The 20,170-nt window shown below is 38.1% G+C and overlaps 1 protein-coding gene across 12 annotated transcripts in view; it reads right to left on the bottom strand.

The window, feature by feature from the left end:
• DST (dystonin) overlaps nt 1-20,170 on the bottom strand; it is a 458,265-nt gene that overhangs the window by 25,498 nt on the left and 412,597 nt on the right. For all 12 annotated transcript variants that reach the window (XM_080664697.1, XM_080664701.1, XM_080664693.1 and 9 more), the window contains 10 exons: nt 18,312-18,482; nt 17,018-17,173; nt 16,601-16,807; nt 13,970-14,089; nt 10,940-11,109; nt 9,001-9,160; nt 6,132-6,326; nt 5,255-5,383; nt 1,375-1,518; nt 542-730 (listed from right to left, as the gene is read on the bottom strand). In XM_080664697.1, coding sequence (XP_080520823.1) covers nt 542-730; nt 1,375-1,518; nt 5,255-5,383; nt 6,132-6,326; nt 9,001-9,160; nt 10,940-11,109; nt 13,970-14,089; nt 16,601-16,807; nt 17,018-17,173; nt 18,312-18,482 — 1,641 coding nt within the window. The remainder of the gene's footprint in view (nt 1-541; nt 731-1,374; nt 1,519-5,254; nt 5,384-6,131; nt 6,327-9,000; nt 9,161-10,939; nt 11,110-13,969; nt 14,090-16,600; nt 16,808-17,017; nt 17,174-18,311; nt 18,483-20,170) is intronic.

Below are 20,170 nucleotides of genomic sequence, written 5' to 3'. Positions count from 1 at the left end.
TGAGCAAAACCAGCTAGGGCGAGAAATGATTTTTTTGAGTAAAACGATATAGCTGCATATTTGGAGTTCTGATGGTGGACATCTCGGGAGATGTTCAGCAGCAGACAGTAGAAAATGCAAACATGGAGCAATGAAACCAGCAAGTGAGCATTTGAGGGTGAGGTCAAAGAAAGAGAGAGAGAGAGAGAGAGAGAGAGAGAGAGAGAGAGAGAGAGAAATGGAGTATAGAGCTACCACTTAGAATGCGAGAGGCAGGGGGGCAGGGGTGGAGCCAATCTGAGACAGTGCCCATGAGTGTAACTTCACAGAAGCCAAAAAGGAAAGAGTTTTGGGAAGATAACAGATAAAAAGAGGAGAGACCGTCAAATTCACTATCTGTGAAAAGTTTTCAGGCAGTGGTAGAATTAGAAACCCAGTTGGAAAGAGTTGAAGAGTGTGTCTGAGGAATGGAAGTGAAGATACAAAGCAATCTTTTGAGCACTACAGCCGTGAAAGAAAGAAAATACCCGAGAAGACGTGGGTAGGATGGCATTTACTTTACCTGATGTTCTGCAATGAGGGCCTTCACCTCTTCAATTTCCCGGGGGATGGCTTCTTTGTCCTTATCACTAAGCGTGGTTTCAGCCCACTGTAGCCAAGTCAGCAAAGCTTCCAGCAACTCCTGTTTGGCAATGAGCCCAGCCAGGGCACTTGCTAGTCTCTGCTGATGTTGCTTTGCCCAGGCCAGCACCTGGTGGAAAAATAGAAATTTCTCTGAATTTCTTCCATATTAGTGAATGATTTAATAATTTCAATGTGAACTAGGATCATCCTGGGCTGGAAGTCTTTCTAGATCCCATCTGTGGTACCAAGACCCAGCTCAGGGATGTCTGTCACCTTCAGAAGTTTAGAGATGTATGTCAATCGCCCAGACTTCTTTGCTTTCTAACTCACATTCAAATATGCATTCTCTGAAGGACCACGTATGCTTACTCCATGTAGAAATAAGAATAGCTAAGATCTTAAATATAGAATTAATGTGCTTCATGTATGCAATTCATTCCATACGCATATACTGCTATGAAATACTATCCAACCCCTGGGTTAGTCAACAGACACAATGTGGACACGAGACAGGAAGTAAGTTACACAGTGAAGCAAGTATTTGCCTTTTTGTGTTCCAGGGATATGGCTGCAAAATGCCTTTCACTGTCTAAAGAAAAGTGGATTGCAGGGACGGGTGATGCTCGAGGAAAGGTATGTTACAGACATTTCTCTCTGCAGAGGCCTCATGTTCCCATGGCCGTGAGTGCATCTTAAAAGCCGAAGTTTTCACACCTCCTGCCTGGCTGTCAGAGCTACCACTGCTCTGAAGATGGGTGGAGCCACACTGACCTCCTCAAACCTGGCCCGGATGATGGTTATCCAGTGCTTGATGGTGGTGATGGAGTCGGGGTGGCAGATGGCCAGGACAGCATCCCCCATACTGGTCGCTTTATTGAGGGCAGCTCGTTTTTCCTCCAGTTTCTTCATGAATTCCTGCAGCAGAAGCGAAGGCTTCAATTAGCTGTTGGCATGGCTGAAAGCAAAACTCCAGTGACTGGCAGAGTTCAACAAATAAACAAGAACTTCAACTGGTGTATTCACAGCTGAATATGATCCACTAATTGGAGCATTAAGGGAGAAGAAGGCACAAACATAGGAAATGAAGTACTTTCTACTACATATTTTAAAATACAGTTACAGGATAGTATTTCATGCTTTACATTATACATTTTTAATACGTTACACAAGATATACTCTCTCCTGATTTGGGATATATTATAATTACTAGAGGCCCGGTGCACAAAATCTGTGCACTGTGGGGGTGTCCCTCAGCCCAGCCTGCACCCTCTCCAATCTGGGACCCCTTGGGGGATGTCTGACTGCCAGTTTAGGCCCCATCCCAGCCTAAACCGGCAGTTGGACAGCCCGCTCACAATCCGGGACTGCTGGCTCCTTACCACTCACCTGCCTGGCTGCCTGATTACCCCTAACTACTCTGCCTGCCAGCCTGATAGCCCCCTAACCGCTCCCATGCCAGCCTGATTGACATCTAACCACTCCCCTGCCAGCATGATTGACATCTAACTGCTCCCCTGCCAACCCAATCACCCCCAACTGCCCTCCCCTGCAGGCCTGGTCCCCCCCAACTGCCCTCCCCTGCCGGCCATCTTGTGACAATGTGTGGGTGGCCATCTTGTGATGATGTGGGGGCAGCCATCTTGTGGCAGCCATCTTGTGATGACATGGGGTGGCCATCTTGTGATGACGTGGGGGTGGCCATCTTGTGGCGTGAGGGTGTGAGGATCAATTTACATATTACCTCTTTATTATATAGGATAGTATTAATGGAGAGTTGGATTGGGAGAGACAGAAATAGAAATAATACTAATTGGAAAAAAAACAACACACCTAACAAATAAGACAAGGAGGATATTTAAAATGGCATTAACTACGTCAGGAAAGATAGGAATATGTACCCAAAAAGGTGCCAAGGAAGCAAGAAGGCAGGGCAAGGAGCTAGGAAAGTTGAGGGTGTGGAAGAGACGGCACAAACATCTAGCCAGGCAGGTGTGAGAGGGAGGCTGGAGCGAGAGGGCCAGATAGCAGGCCAGCAGTGTACAAGCTGTCCCTCCCTTCCATGCTGGTAAGAACCACTCTCTGCCCCAGCAGCATAGATGAGCCGCCAAAGTCCAAGGAAAGGGTTTCCCATCAACTATTTTACAAATGCCTCACATACGTAACTACTTTCTGTCATCAGAACTCTGTCCATAGATACATGAATCAGAGAACTCTGCAAGTGTGCTTAAAAAAAGTGAGGACCTCTACCCTAAAACAGGGGACAAGCTTCCAAAACCACACACTGAATTTCAAGCATCCGCAGATGCCCCAATCTATCTGGACCCCCATGCTAAGGATTCCTTGATCACATTGTCAAGAAGTGCCAGAGGCTGCAGACACAGTGGATACCCATGCCATGTGACGGGGGGGGGGGGGGGGGGGGGCGGGGGGGAGTGATCATCTGAAAACATAGGTGTTTACTATAAAGTCTGGTGACCTTTCGTTTTGAAACTCTGGGAAGCAGCTCTATCATATCCCTCCTACTTGAGCATTTTGCTGTGCTAACATAATTTGTTTCTATCCATATCTTCTAGATGTTAAGGTCCACAAGATCAAAGATTCAATTTTGTGTTTCTGTGATTGAATAAGAGCTTTCCAACCTTTTATTTACACATTTTTACTTCTGTGGATTCAAGGTTCAATTAACAATATACTCCAGTAACATGACCTACTTTTTTAAGTATCATGATCTACCGCTAAATATATTCTTATTTCCCCCAATATATATCCTCTTAAATGAAAGGAAGAAAAACTTGACTAGGAAGGGAAATTCAGAGGTTAGCAACAGCTGTACTTTGCAGAGGACAGTTGATGTGACCATGTACTTTTACTCGCTCCTGCACCTACAAGAGCCTGGTCCTGCCCAAATGCTGGGGACTGGGCTGTCAACTCCCTGTTGTATTCTGTGCTCTTCCAATCTCGCCCGAGTGCCACTTGAGTAGTGTGTGCTCATGTGGGAATACTCACCATTGTTAGGAATTGATTTATACTAACATGTCTCTAGTGCTGGGGCTGAGAAATTAAATATTCTGTTTCTCTTTTATCAGTGAATGTGTGAAGGGAAGCAGAGGAAATGAAAAAGAATGAATAATGTCCCTGCAACTAGATTATGTTCATTACTAAGAGGCCCTTTATAAAACTGCATGTTATTTAAATAGCTTATGCTATTTAAAAATATTTAAAGATAATTACAGTAAGTTCTCACTTAACATGGTTGATAGGTTCTGGGACTTGAAGCAAAATGACACAACAAAACCAATTTTATCATAGGTGAATTGATATAAACAAGAGTTAAAGTCCTATCGCCTCTCTTCAATATTATAACGAAATGATGTTATTGGAGGACCTACAATTTTTGTAAAAAACCATGACTTCTGCTCTGGATACCTGCCTCCTGGTGTTCCTGGGGGTGCCCTGGTCTTGCTGGGAGGGTGATGAGACCCAGGCCTAAGTATGTTAGAGTAACTCAGTGCTGGCTGTGGCCAGCCTATGGAAACACAGACTACATTTTTAAAATATTGAACTGAATAAAGTAGTCACAGTAAATTTGATATACTTTTCCTACTCTTAGCTGATTTCTTACATTCTAGCTTCAACTTTAAATGGTGTGGGTAGCATTTCATTCCTCCAGATAATGTCATACAAACTCCCATCACTTTTATTAATGACAAGGCAGTATTTCATTACTATAGGTTACACCATGCATCATTGAGAGAGCATAGTAATTAAAGTAAGAAGTCTCCATAGATGATGTAACCCATGCTACACTGGAATTAATGATGTATTTCTAATTTGACCTTGAAAGATGAGGTTACCCAGTGGTTAAACAGATCCTTTAAAGATAACAGGAATCCTGACATCAATATAACATTGAGTGCTAGCATTACAAATTCCTAGTAGTTAGAATCAAAGGTTAAAAACAAACATCTGTTAAGAGCTATCTGAACCACTCTCTTAAGGGTTTTGCTAGTTCTACGCATTATCACAGGAAGATCTTGATCTGAACCTCAACAGCCAGATTCTTACTTAATCATTTAATAATATGTATACTTATATAATTCCTTTATCAACTTATCATTTGTCCTAGAGTTACTTAAAAAAGAATTTAAGGTGGCCCTTGATTAAAAACAGAATTGGCAGAGGCTTAAAAATGAAATTTGAAGACCAATTATGAAATTACTTGCTTGTCTTGAAAGTCAAAATTATTAATGTACAATTCTAATGTATACTTATGCCAAACTGCTCATTAAGAAAACTTCATCTTTGAAATGCACATAAAAATGCAACAAAATTGACCAGTTTTGGTCAGATGCCAAATAACCCCCTAGAAAAATCAATAAGCTTCCTAAAGATAAGAAATCGAGTGACTAATTTTAGAATAACCACCTTCTTTATAAAGGAAACATAAAAGGATAGCTACACATACCTGTGTACAGGTGCACAGGACACACCTGTGCAAGTATGGAGGACACAGGTGAATTCTCAAATGTACTAGATCTTTAGCTCTTGGGAGGGAAAATATTCATGCAATTGACATTTGCAACCACGAGTCAATTTTCTTTACTTTGTTTGATTTTCTCATTTAGTTTGACTTAGCATTTACGTAACTCACTTTATGCTGATCAATGAGAGTCCGAAGAGCATCTTCGTCCTCTGGGAGAACGCCATGGAAACGAAGGGTTTGTTCCGCCTCGGCCAGCCACTCCAACAGGGCATGCACCACCGAGTGGAATTCCTCTGCCTACAGGTTCACACAGACACCCCAAACAAGAGTTCCAAATATGCTTAGTACAGTATATTCTTCCTCTCAATGAAAAAAAAAAAGTTTTCTATTTAAATAGATTAATCATATGCACTATCCCCATTAAAAAAATAAAACTAGATGGTGCTGCATTTTACAAATGTAAGTAAGCATCTAATACATAAAAAAGACCTATAGCCCTTGCTGGTTTGGCTCAGTGCATAGAGTGTCGGCCTGCGGACTGAAGGGTCCTGGGTTCGATTCCAGTCAAGGGTAAATGCCCAGGTTGCAGGCTCGATCCCCAGTAGGGGGTGTGCAGGAGGCAGCCAATCAATGATTCTCTCTCATCGTTGATGTTTCTATCTCTCTCTCCCTTTCCCTTCCTCTCTGAAATCAATAAAAATATATTTTAAAAAAATAAAAAAGGGCTATATATGAAGAATGACTCACTATTTTAACAATCTGGTTTTAGATGAATGGCAGCCCATTATACATTCAGGCTGAAAAATTACTCAAGCAGCACATTTATGGGAAGATTAGAAAACCTCCCTTGGAAGTAATTTAAGTTCTTGGGGGAAGGATGGAGGCAGGGGGGAGGGGAGGAAGGGGAGCGGGAGTGGGGAGAGGACCTAGGCACTGATGCTCTAAGAATATCCTTCTCCATGATCATCTTGGTTAAGAAATGGGCAGCTCTCATGGAGGCCTCAATACCTTCTCACTACACCTGCTATAAGTACATAATTTTTACCTGGCGCAGAGCTGCTTCTAACCGTGTTTGTTTTGACACAGAAAGTGCGCATACGGTCTCCCAGCGTGTGCTCAATTCCTGCATCTGGACCCGGACCCAGGAGGAGTCATCCCGGCTGCCTTCTATGAGCTCCCGGGCCGAGCGCTTCAGGGCCTGCACGCTGCTGGTTCTCTTCCCCAGTTCCTTTTGGAAAGCCTAAAGAAAACCATATTCTTATAGAAGTTAATTTTTAATTACAAAACCAAAACAGTAAAACATAGTTTCAAATATATGTGTGCAAATAATAACATCATGGATAGATCTCTGAGACTTGGAGTGGAAGGACCCAGATTTTTCACAGAGCACCGTTACGGCCAGTCTTGTATCTTAGACACAGACAGCGGACTGCTGGCTGCCAAAGGGGAGGCCGGCTGGGGAGCTGGTTGAAAAAGGTGAAGCGATTACAAAGTACAAATTGGCAGCTACAAAATAGTCATGGGGATGTAAAGTGCAGCATAGGGAATATAGTCAGTAATATTGTAATAACTATGTATGGACCAGGTGGATACTAGAAATATTGGGGGAACACTTTGTAAAGTATATGACTGTTTAGCCACCAAGCTGTATACCTCAAATTAATACAAAATAATATTGAATGAAAACTGTAATTGAAAAATAAAATGTCAAGTTCTTTTAAAAATAGCAGTCTTGTATAAATTGGTTCAAATTTGTAACATTCTTCTGAATGAACAACCCAATTTTTTAAATGACACACTGGATGTAAATAATGGTGACCACCCTTTATTTCAATTCCACAAAACATTACATCAAGTTTCCTCTTTTCTATGATTCCTTAAAATGGTGTCTCAATTCCTCTCAAATCATTACTGAGTACCAAGTGTGTGTTGGCTACCACACTACTCTTACTTAGTGTAAACAAACGTAAGAGACTAACAAATAACGAAGGAATCCTGGGGTACATCATGGGATCCTTCATGACAATGGCAGGAAATCTCATGGAAAGTTGGAGGGTAGTCCCTTTTCTCTGTAACATGCCTTCATCTTTTACAGCACCCTGAATACTACTAACCCACAATGTCAAATTTTATTAGCTTAAATCCTTGTCACCTTGGAGTAAAAGCTTTTTGGTTTTTGCTTCCATCTAATTCAGGTGAACTCTGATGTGCCAGGAGTTAAATTGGCTTCTTTTGGCCACAGTCTTAATCAAGAAATGAACCCGGGGTTCTTTACTTCTGATATAAGAGTCTGTATATGAGACTAGATCTTTCAAAGAGCCAACTTTATGTATAGAACAATATTATCTTATCTTTCTTTAAAAAAATGATCACAAATGAATATTACCAAGTACATTTTATCACTGTTGCTGTATCCATGGCTTTCTATTTTGGTACTCAGATCATTCATAAAGGAGAGCCCATCAAAACCAGTGATGAATTCTTTGTTGATTTCCTTCAAATAGTGTTAAACAAGATGTACCTGCATATAGACATGTGCACACACACACACACACACACGCATGCATGCATAGATGGGACAGTGTCTAAACACTCTTGTGATAGGACTAGTCCAATAGATCTGAGAAGACTTTCCAATGTACTCTGTATACTTAAATTTCTTGAGCCTTCCAATTGTATTACTAATGCTGAATGATTAATTCGTTCTTGATGACCTTTAATATATAAAAAACCTGGCAAGTGCCTAGGGGAGTAAATGTTTAGACAGTGAGCTTACAAAAATGGTATTTATGTAAAAAGTAACATTACACTATTCATTATTCATTGAATGGCTGCCAGGGAATGGAAAGGTTTATATTAATCATGCACAAAACGTTTGTTTTAATATAGGCAAAGCAACGTAATTCCTTAAATTTTTTATTTGTGTGGGCCTGATCAATGTTCTTCATTTATTCTTTTATTTTCTAATATTCAAAATAACAAACTCTCCTTTATTGACATAATGAGATAATAGAGCCAGAAAAGGAGAACTAAATATGCAAAAGGACCAACTGTTTAAAAAAATAGGTAAGATCAAAATAGCATAACCAGGGAAGTATAAAGAGAGCATTTTTAAATGAAATAAATTTTTTGAACTCAAAAAGGATGAGGGGAAATACAACATGAATTCAAACAGTGCTGTAAAATATCTTCATATAAAGTCAACTCTGACACAATCCTTCTACATTAGTATAGCACCTCATGTTGTTTTTAAGCTCTTTAAGTTGTAATACCATTTGATCATAATTTAGAACCTTACACTCAATATCAGCTGGAGGTCTCAAATATGGCCTTTGATTTACACAGTTTAACATACATATCAGAAGATTTCAAGGAAACCAATGTTCTTGAAGTAATAATTAAATCCTTCAGCATATACGGTTGTCTCATAAGTTGCTGTAGTTCAAGAGGCAAGGTTAAAACGTTTTTTAAAAAAAGAAAAGCAGCTGACCATGACCCTCATAGATCATGTCACATTATCTATCCACTTATGCAATGATCAAGTTCCAGGTCACTCAATGAATGTTCTTAAATTACATTACATAATTATTTAAATTAATAAAAAAAAGATAGTAAAACATTCTTGAAACACGTATTAAAAGCACCAGAGAATGAAATTAACTTTCCAAGTTCTAAAAGGTCTTGGATCTGGAAATTAAAAACAAAAGTATTTCATTGACACTAAAATGATTTTATTACACCATTTTTAAAGTTGGCTTCCTGATTCTGCTCAACTGCACATACACCTCAACATTAAAGACTGTTATGTAGCATGATATATAGTATCTACGATTTTAAAAGGCTAAGTGGTAACAGTTCCTTCTCTACCCAGAATAATCAAAATGAAATGAATAAAATGACCCAGATAACAATACCTTGTGATTATCGATCAGATTCATCACTAAATCAATGTCTCCATGGACAGGCTGGTCTTCTGCCAGCTGGGGCTCCACTCTATATAACCAATCAATGAGGGCCTGCAGGGCATCTGTGAATTGTCCGGAAAATAACAGCGCTTCCTCCAATTTGTTTTGTCTGGGGGGGGGGGGGGGGGTGGGCAGGAGAAGAATCAATCCAAGCAACAAAAAAGCCAGCCTGTACATCCTAACAGCTAAAATTTATTGATGAAGTTTGAGCCAAACTCAGAGGAAAAAACAATGTACTGGTATTCTCTGCTGTTTCTTTGCTTCCCTTAAAAAACAAAAACAAAAACAAAAACACCGTTCTCTTTTATTCCTTAAATGCATGGCACTGTCCCAGGAAAATTCCTTCATCATCACCTCTGGAAGCCACAGACCCTTCCATTTCTTCATGAAAGTATGGCTTTTTAAAAAAATATATTTTTATTGATTTCAGAGAGGAAGGAAGAGGGAGAGAGAGATAGAAACATCAATGATGAGAGAGAATCATTGACTGGCTGCCTCCTGCACGCCCCCCCCACTGGGGATTGAGCCTGCAACCCAGGCATGTGCCCTTGACTGGAATCGAACCTGGGACCCTTCAGTCTGCAGGCCAACGCTCTATCCACCGAGCCAAACTGGATGGGGCGAAGTATGGCTTTTTAACAAAACAAAACAAAATTTTTAAAATTTATGTTCTAAATTATCATACAGTAAAATGGAGGGTTTTGGATATACGGTTCTGTGAATTTTAACACATGTATAGATAGATTCATGTAATTATCATCATAACCAAGATACAGAACAGTTCCATCACCCCCAAAATCTCCCTGTGCTGCCTCTGTATAGTCTCAGCCTACCCCAACCTCTAACCCCTGGCATTGATGGATCTGTCTGCCATCACTGATCTTTTGTATTCTCAAAAATGTCATATAAAATAAATCATTTATCTGACTATATGACATTGTATAAAGCATGACCTTTTGAGATTGGAGAAGATTTTTAAATTTTTTTAGAAAAACACAAAAATATTACTGTGAAGTTCCCTAGAGGGTAATATAATATTCTATTTAATCTTGATACTGACAAAAGCAATTTGACTAAGATCAATGAAAACTTTGAAAACATTTCTAATATATTTGAACTCTTTCAGTACTATTGTTCTTTCTTAAAAATTTTGGGCCTTTGCCCAGCTGGCGTGGTTCAGTGGTTGAGCACCGTCAACTTATGAATCAGGAGGTCACGGTTCAACTCCCAGTCAGGGTACATGCCCAGGTACTGTGGGCTCAACCCCCAGTAGGGGGCGTGTGCAGGAGGCAGTCTGATCACTGATTCTCTCTCATCATGGATGTTACTATTCCCCACCCCCATGAAGTCAATAAAAATATATTTTTAAAAATTTGGGGGGGCTTCACAGTTGAAGTGTAATGAGAAAGGGGGAGATTAGAAAGGGGTGGATGGAAGTTGGAGGGGAACACAGGGGTCAGATCAGTAGACCTTGCATAAGAAGAGTCTATATTTTAGTTCACACCAATATTAAGTCCCTTACAGACATGAAGCAGAGGATGGCCGGCTTCCATTTACTTTTAAAAAGACTACCTAATAGTTATGTAGAAATTGGACTAAGGAGGACAAGAGAAGACCTGGAAGATCAGTCAGGTGTGAGATGACAGAAGCTTGGGGAATGTTCTAGATTTTGAGTGAATTGAATAGTTAAAAACAATCGTGATGATTAGCAAAGCCTTCTCAGTGCAGGTACTGTGCAAGGGGGGCCTAAGGACCAGAGAAGTTCCCCAGGCAAAGGACATATTTCAGGTTCCTAAAATGTCCCTGCAAAGTACGGCTCTTCAGTACGGTGTATCTGAAAGAGGTCTACAAAGTAACCAAACATTTGGTTCATTAAAGAGCATCTCACCTTTCCACAGACTTTCCACAGATAGTGTCCCACTTGTCTCGGAGCTCACTCAGCATGTCATCCAGTTTCAGGTTGTCATCAGCCAGGGAGGTTTTCTCCTTCAGAGAACGCCCAGTTCTGTTGGTGGTGTCGTACACAGAATGCTTGGCTCCAAGGGATTTCTGAAACTCCTAGATGTTAAACAAGGATACGATGTGCATTTATACTTGGGACTAATACACAAATGGGTAAGAGACATTAAAAGAGGATCTCTAATAAATGGGGTCTAACCATCGGAAGACATCGGCAAATAATCAAGTCAAACAGTTCAGTGCTGTACTCTACACAGGAACACATCAGGATAGACAATAATCTTTACATTTTCAAATTATCTTTCTCAGAAGCCAGGTGTCTCCTAGAGCACTTACTATTATAAAAAAAATAATTTCAAAACAAAACAAATCCCAAATCTTTTGTAGCTATAAACTATAAACAGTATGCTAGTTATGATATGATAGAATTGCCAATAAACTACTGAAAATCCCATGGTTTAGGGAGGAAAATGTAGTTAACATTCTATGAGTAACTATCGGTCCAGTAAGGACACGGAGGGACAAAATACTGTATAAATTTATGAGTTTTTTGCCAAACATTTTTTTGGCACACATTTCCTATATTCACGATAATTTTACATGTAATTTTATCTGTGAACTGGGATGAGGGACAAATAAGAACCACACCTTTAGGTCCCTACGTTTAGACCTACTGGTCATTCTAATCACACCACTTGGGAGGCCTACACCCCTCCTCTCCACCTCTATAATGACCTACCAAAGTCTCAAAAGATCTACAGATTACTCTTCCAAGTACCAAATAGCTATCCTGCTAACACGACCTCCATGATGTGATACTTCCTTTGTGTGTGCATATGTGCAGGAGAGGTGAATTCTATTCTTTCTACACAACTCAATTATAAGCCTTTCTGCAGCAGGGATATTGTCTTTGTAAGCCTCTCATTATCAGGTTATATTTTTTGTGTGTTTATAGAATGTAATAGAAAGAATGAGCCAACTGCTATTGAATACATAATCCCAGGGATGAGAAAAAAAGCAAGGTCAACTGAATATGCAGCTTACAAGCTCATAAAATATCATAACACTTAATATAGTGATTCTCAATCCTGGAAGCACATTAGAATCACCCCAGATAGTAAAATGCTATACAAATGTATAATTTTCCAAAATAACCTCAGTTAAAATTACCTATTAAGTTTTTATTGCCTTTAAAAGCGAGACACTTTAAGTGTCTTATAATGACTAAGATATTTATTTTGTCTTGTAAAAGGAAGCAACTACATCTGGGAAATTTTTTAACAATGAGCACAATTATAATATCACACTATTTCTGCCGTTCTCTGTACATATTATGTTTTCATGTTATTCTAAACAGAATGCTAGTTTTAGAAGAACGGTATTGACAGTTCTCCTTCACATAGCAAATACACAACAAATGTTATACTGAATGCAGGGTAGGTTAAAACTCTTTAAGGACAAAAAGTACCAAATAATGAACAGAAAAGACTTCTTTTAAAATTGGCATAATGAACCTTGTATCTTTATCTCAGAGAAATGGTGATTGTGGCCATAGGTCACACTGGGGAAAATAGAGAATCTCACATGATTCTCTGCATATTGTTCTTTCTAGGATTTTCTAATTTAAATACTCAATAGACTTTCATAAGACTATGTGACATGACATCTACGATCAAGTTCAAATAAGACATTCTACATTGAGAAGGAGGCTCTCGTTTTTCCATCAGAGGGGAAGGAAGGAAGATGCTGCTCACCGTCACTGTGCTGCCAGTATTATGTGTGGCAGCTCAGGGACATAAGCCACCAGCAGGACAAGCCATTCATAAGCCCTCATCTCGCCAAAAACGGATGCTCAATATGTTTCCTTCCATCATCCTAGGATCGTGACCCTCTGAGGTAGGTAGATTCACTAATGGAAGCAACCATCTAGAATTTTCTGATGATGACCTTACATAGCCCCATATTTTTTTCAATCCTTTTATAAATGATCATGTTTCAAGCAATGGTTTATATGTAGATGCCTAAAACTGTGCAACTATTTGCAGGAATCACTCCCCTTTACCCACATCCTCACCCTGACTGTTGATGATCAAACAGAATGACAGAAGGACTCAAACTCAACAGATTTGAGGAGGATGGGGAAACGCACTTTGAATGTCATGTGGTAGGAATAGAAAAGGTAGAAAATATAAAATGCAATGTCTCTACATCTAATTTACACAAGGAAGCCACTGACCGTGTTTCCTTGAGGGTTAGGATGGAGTTTCATATACCCACACATACACATTATAGAAGAAACCAATTTCCCCCAATGCACTGTTAAAAAGAAATTTACATTATTTTTTACTATAGAATTATCTTCTACATGGCTTATGATAGGAAATACAAGATAAGACAATTGTGATAAAATGAAATGCCAATGTTTGAACCCCTACAAAATCCTTATAAGTTTTAGGTTGTAGAAGAATTCCAGATTTAATTTTGTCTGTTTTCTTTTACCAATGAACCCTAGATCATAATGGAATGGACCAACGTGAAGGGCAATTGTTTTAAATTTCATGTAGTTCACATTGAACAACCTTTCTTTCCTCCAGTGATAAATAAATGTACAACCAAGTAAGAAATGAAAAGTAATCTTGAAATATATAAAGACATACTATGCTTTTTTTTTTTTTTTTAATCCTCACCTGGGGACATGTTGTTGTTGTGTGTTTTTTCATTATTGATTTTTAGAGCAAGAGGAAGAGAGAGAAAGAGAAAAACATTGATGTGAGAGAGAGAAACTTTGATTGGTTGCCTCCAGTACACTCCCAGACCCAGACTGGGGATCTAACCCATAACATAGGTATGTGCCCTAATAAGGAATCGAACCTGCAATCTTTTGGTGTACTGGATGATGCTCCAACCAGCTGAGCCACTCAGCCAGGGCACTATATGCTTTTCTTAACTGTAGACTCACCTTATGCTGTGAGAGTTGTGTCTTTAGTTTGTCTGGATCATTGGCAATTTCCAGTTCAGAATCCAAAGACTTTTCTGACTCCTCTAGCCACTCCATAAGTTTAGTCCAAGCTTCATGGAACTGTAAAGAAATTCACATTTTGTCCAGGAAACTTCCACTATATACTATATTTAAAATCTAATATTTATTTAAAATAGAAATTAATGTTAATGGAAATGTTGAAAATTATTAATTCAACAATTCCCCCGAAGAAGAAAAAAGCAGTAGTTTCATCAGATTACAAACTGTCTTGTTTACACTTGGCTTGTGTGGTCCTGCCCATGGTCACTTCGTTATAATTCATTCGAGCACACAAAGTTTAACAAAAACAGATAAGTTAGAAAGCATCAGGGAAAACTTCCCTCCCTTTCTTTTTCTTAATTAACATCAACTCTCAGAGAATTTTATTTGCTTTCTGCTGTCTCTTGACATTTCTGGGTTTTACGTCTAAGGTGTTTAATTCTTATGTTAAGAAATGAAATAAAATGGGGGAGAGAGGATAAAGTTTGTAAACTGGCTTTAAAAAGTAACAAGAACAAAAAGAGGTCATTTCATTCCTGTTTAATACAAAGATAGCTGAACATCTTTATTTTGCTATCAAAATCCTCAACTTAATGCCCGTGCCTCACATAATTGGTTTAGTATGTAAGAGCACCCATAGTACTTGAGTTCTAACAAAATATAATTCTCTTTGTCATCGACCTTGAAATAGTCTGGTGCTACATATATTTCATTTCACCCACAGTCTGTTTTCTGTTTATTCCTGAGAACTAGTGGGTACTATTTTTGGTGACCAAGTTGTGAAAATGGTTATAAATTATGTCTCATAATAAAGTTAAGTGAACAGATACATAGCAAAGACTTAGGTAATCAAAATAAAATGTGTTTTATATCAAAGCACATTAATAATGGAATAACAAAAAGACACTTCTTACCAAAACAGCACAATATTGCACGGAATTGCAAAGCTGCAAGGGCCCCTTGGAGATCATCTCATCAAGCCAGCTCTCCCTACACACCCCTCCCACAACACTAATCAATTTAAACATGAAAACATGGAGGCCAGAACAGGAACAGACATTGTCCAAGTCAGAGAACTATGGTCAACATCTGAGCCCAAAACTGAAATCTTAGAATAAAAAAAAATAAATAAATAAAATAAAGATACAGCTAGTCATGGTGTTAAGAGAGTCTTACTACAAATAACATTGGCTGTAACAATTAGATGGTAAGTTTAACTATATAAACACACAGGTTCTAAGGCTGGTCCTACTTTCAAAACTTATTTTTAAATGGTACAAACAGAAGAAATGCTATGCTTTTGCACTGAGACCAGAAGGATAATCCTTATGAAGTTAATTAAACAAACAAAATAAAATTGATTAAATGGAGAAGGGAATAAGAGAATGCGCAACTGGCTTCTGGCATCCAAGAGATTTTTATAAGCTAGATGTCCTTAACTCAAAAGTGCCTAAACTACATATGTGGAGAGAAAAATGTCAGGCTCAGTATTAATGTTATCTTACAAAATCATTAGGGACTGGTTCCATTCCAGGGACTCACTCATAACACTACTTATATCATACCTCCCACTCAAAAAGGGATATATGGCATATAATCCTGTAACAGTGTAATCCGTCATTTCTAAAGCCCTTAAAAACTTATGCTGATAATTTTAAACAGTGAAACACTAAACTCCCAGGACATCTTTTATATCACCCAACTGAGCCTAGCTCCCCCAAACAATGGGCTCCAGCACCAATGATGGACAAATGCAACTGAATAGGACAAAGAGAGTCATAAAAATTCAGCCTCGATATTACACTTTCTAGTTTCAAATAAAAATCAACCTTGCCAAACAAGGTGAGTGCATCTCTCTCTCCACTGGAGAAAAAAGACATGTAATTTTGCTTCTCCTCTGTGTGTAGTCTAGAACACAATATTAATAACAGGTGAAGAAAGTAAGGCTAGTTCCTTGTGTCTCTAGATTTAAAAAAAAAATGCAGCCCCAAAAGATTCAAACAATTTAAAAGCGGGATGAAGCTGTATCAAACTATTAGCAAAGAAATAAAGGCTTGCCAACAATGCACAGATTCAGGGAGGTGAGGAGTACCCACCCACTCAGACACAGAATATCCCTTTCAGAAGGTTGTCTAAGAAGGCTCAATGTCTGGCTCTCAGCTGACAGTTTGAAGAAAGTCTGGCTTAGGAACTAAATAAAAGGTAGCCTTATAATAAAGTATGATGTCTCACTCTAAGTATGAGAATGGAGGCTGACAGGACAAAGAAACAAACGAACAAACCCAATGACAAGAATTCTGAGGGCTTAAGATAATGGTCTGTCTATGAAGTCAACCTATAATCAGTCTTTTCAGGATTAGTCCCCAGGGCCTGAAGCTGCTGCCAGGTAAAAAGTAATGTCATCATCCCAACCCAGGCCACAGCCCTTCCAGGAAATGAACACTTGGCTTGGTGCAAGGATTGTTACCCCTAATGCAGCCTGCAATACAAGTACTTTACTAACATAACCTGTATTTTCAAAAGCTAGAACTGATGCATTGCCAAGTTCAGAGAATTTTTATAAAGGTTTACCTGCTTGGCCCTCTTCCTTGCTTCATCCAAAGATCTTCCTCTTTCTACTAACCGTTGAACCACTTTTTCCCATCGACTCTGGACACTGATAAGCAGATTCTTAATGAGGACAACATCTTGTTTCTGGCTAAAATACTTCAGGTGGGTTCCAGTTTTATCCAGCTCTATTATCTGCTCACGGTGAGAATTTACCTCATTGGCAAAGACCTTTCCCAAAAAAAAGGGGGGGGGGTGTAAAATGAGAAACAAATGAGGAACGGACCTATCTTGAAAATGCTTCTGGTGTCATAAGCTGAAACTATTTCAAAGGACAAAAGAAAGGTTTTCAAACTGGCAAATTCATGCTTTTGACATGAAAACAGCCAGCTGTCTAAAAGGTCTGAAGTCAGAATGCTCTCCATGTGAGTTATGGCATACCTTGTGTTCATCGATTTGAAACAAGACCGTGTCCAAGATAAGACTTGGCCGAGAAGCAACATTTAGGGTCTGTTCAGCCTGGGTGAGCCAGTTGATGAAGTCTTGGAGAGAATTGTGGAACTCCATTGCCAAGTTGAGGGCTTCTTCCAGTTTAGTCTGCGAAGAAAGGTTGTTTAGTATTTGATGATATTTAAAAGTGGTTTTTTTTCCTCCCAGTTAAACCACTCTCTGGTGGCTATCCTTCCCATCTATACTTTATTTATGCATAAGCTATATTACCTAAACAGTTTATGAATGTAATGGACCATCCCTAAGGTACTGGCAAGTCAAACCCGTTGAAATATATTAAGAAGCATCTCACTGCAGCTAGAAACATTTTAATATACATTAAACTATGGTTTGGGGTCAGTTAAGCACAGAACAGCTACTAAAAAGCATCTGTAAAATGAAAACGACAGTCATAAGATTAATTTTTGGAATTATAATACTATGAAATATATATATTATATTATATTTATATTTATATAATTATAATACTATGAAATATATATATATGTATATATATATATATACATATATATATATATATGCTGTGTTGGCGAGGACATACAATCTAGTACTATTCCTATCCTATCATTTTTCTTACAGCATTAAACAGTAATGTTTTTTAAAAATCTGTTTTTATTGATTTCAGAGAGGAAGGGAGAGGGATAGAAGCATCAGTGATGAGAGAGAATCATTTACTGGCTGCCTCCTGCACACCCGCTTCTGGGGATCGAGCCTGCAACCAGGCCTGTGCCCTTGACTGGGAATTGAACCACAACCTCCTGGTTCATAGGTCAACACAACCATTGAGCAACACTGGCCAGGCAACAGTAATATTTTTAATCTTGTGGATTTTTGTCAAGTAAGTGCTTACTAGTTATGGACAATTATTTCATTCTCTTGATCTCCCTCACTCCCTCCCCCTACATACATCCTTTTGTTTAATAAGTATGACTAGAATAGAATTATTTAACAACCTAGAATCTGAGTTCACAAATTTAAAAATATAGCTAGTAACAGTGATCTCTGATACACTGTTATCTATGTTTGAATAGATTCCTTTAATCTTTTCTTCATTTAAGACAGAATACTATTTTCAACTGACCCCATGAAAACGCCTCATGTATATAAATAAATTCAAACATGGATCATTAAAAGTTCCACTGATCATGCTACTCAGAGATAAGGTAAAACCCATGAAATAAAACAACTAAAACATTCATTATATTATATTAATCAAGGCACATACTTTCCTTTCATTGAGTTTGGTTTCCACCGATTCCCATTTTTCTTTCAAGTTATTTATGTCTTGGTCAATATTTGTCTCGGCAGATTCAGGGCATCTTGCAAGCAGCTGTTGGCCTTTCTGCATCAGACTCCTATATGTTTCTTCTTTCACATCAAAGGCGGCACAGATTTCCTATCAAGATACCCCACCCCCCAAGTTATATCACTTTTTAAGAGAATAAAAATCTAAGAGTTCTTATTCCATTTCATCAAACCCAAGCCCCTTCTCATATATTCATCTCTATCCAGCATACAGAATAACCCTGAGACATTCAAACTCTTCACTATATTGAAACAACAACTAAACCTATAGCCATAACCTGTCTACCGAGAAATCTCAGAAATGCTGCCACCACCAATCCATTCTGGCATGCAAAGCCTTGTAAAACAGTATTTTAAATGCTATGGAGAAAGGCTTCACTGTATAGTAACCAATCAGTCTGTGACCTTTGGCAAAAAAGTTAACCTCATTGAGCCTTGACTTCCTCCTTTGTAAAGCAGGTTCTAAGTCTCTCCTGGGACTAGCTAATACAATAACTATAATATTTTTGGAATAATTTAGTTCTGGGCTCAGAAGACACTCAGTGGGTAGAAAGTAAAGACCCAGTCTAGTAAGACACTTAAGTTGATTATTAAGACTTTGGAATCACAAAAGCCAAACTTGTAGTACTATACGAATTTTACTCTCACTTACAACATTTTTAAAGCTTTCAACTAAAATGCAATGTGTATCTTCTACAGAGAAAATAAAAAAAAAATACTGCTAAACAAATCCAGAATTTAAAATCAATGAAACAAGAGTTACATTCCTATAAAAATATTAAGACTAGTTCTAGTCCATTGATTCGATTATAATGTGGGTCAAATCATAGCTCCCCCACTGAAAAATTATATATTCTATGTCTAACATTTTCAACTTCATAATTTTTAAATTTGACATATAATTCAAAGAATTCATCCATATTAAAGTATAAAATTCAGTGTTTAATATATTCACAAGGATGTGCAACTATTACTAATAACTGCAGAACATTTCCATTCCTCAAAACTTTATAATTTCTTAAGCCTTCAAAAACCCTTTCTAAACATATTGACATTATCACCTATTGAAAACTTTTAATCCTACAGCAAAACTTTTAAATATAGCCAAATCTCAGGAAACTATAGTCTTCTAGGTTTTCTGCTTTTCTTCAACTAACACAACCAAATCAAAAGAATATTACTAAAAATGCATTACAAATATCAATAACTCTTTAGAATCCCTTAAATCTTGGAATGTCTATAATCTGGTAAATTATGCCAGGTTATAGCAAATACCCCACCCAAACCACGTAAGATAATATCCATTATTTTTCTAAAAGTAAAGTATCCTAAAGATAAGCTCTTTGCTGTTCAATTTCGTACTTAATATTCTTCTAATTTAACATTTTAATAATATTTTTATTAGCGATTACTCCCAGGCATGTTTGTGCAAGAATCCATTAAACTTATACTTAATGAACACTGTAATAGCTATAGCGGTACTTCCAGGAAAGTAAAGAAGTATCTGGAAGTCAGTCAGGTTTTATGGAAAAAACAAACACTCCCAAGTTATTATTTAGTCAATTATTTTTTTCAGTGAATAAATGGTCACTTGTGGCACCAAAAATAAACCAAACTAAAACAACAGTAACAACATAACCACAGACATAATAATTTTCTAAAATAACGAATACACATGAAAGGTTTCTAGAAAATTTCATAATGGATTAATAAGATTTATTTTAACTGCTCATGGCAATTGTGAAGTAAATAAGATGTTAACTCTGTTGTGTTTCTTCA

The sequence above is a fragment of the Plecotus auritus genome, assembly GCF_963455305.1.
Source record: "Plecotus auritus genome assembly, chromosome: 4".
Lineage (NCBI taxonomy): Eukaryota > Metazoa > Chordata > Mammalia > Chiroptera > Vespertilionidae > Plecotus > Plecotus auritus.
This window is presented reverse-complemented; position numbering and strand designations above follow the sequence as displayed.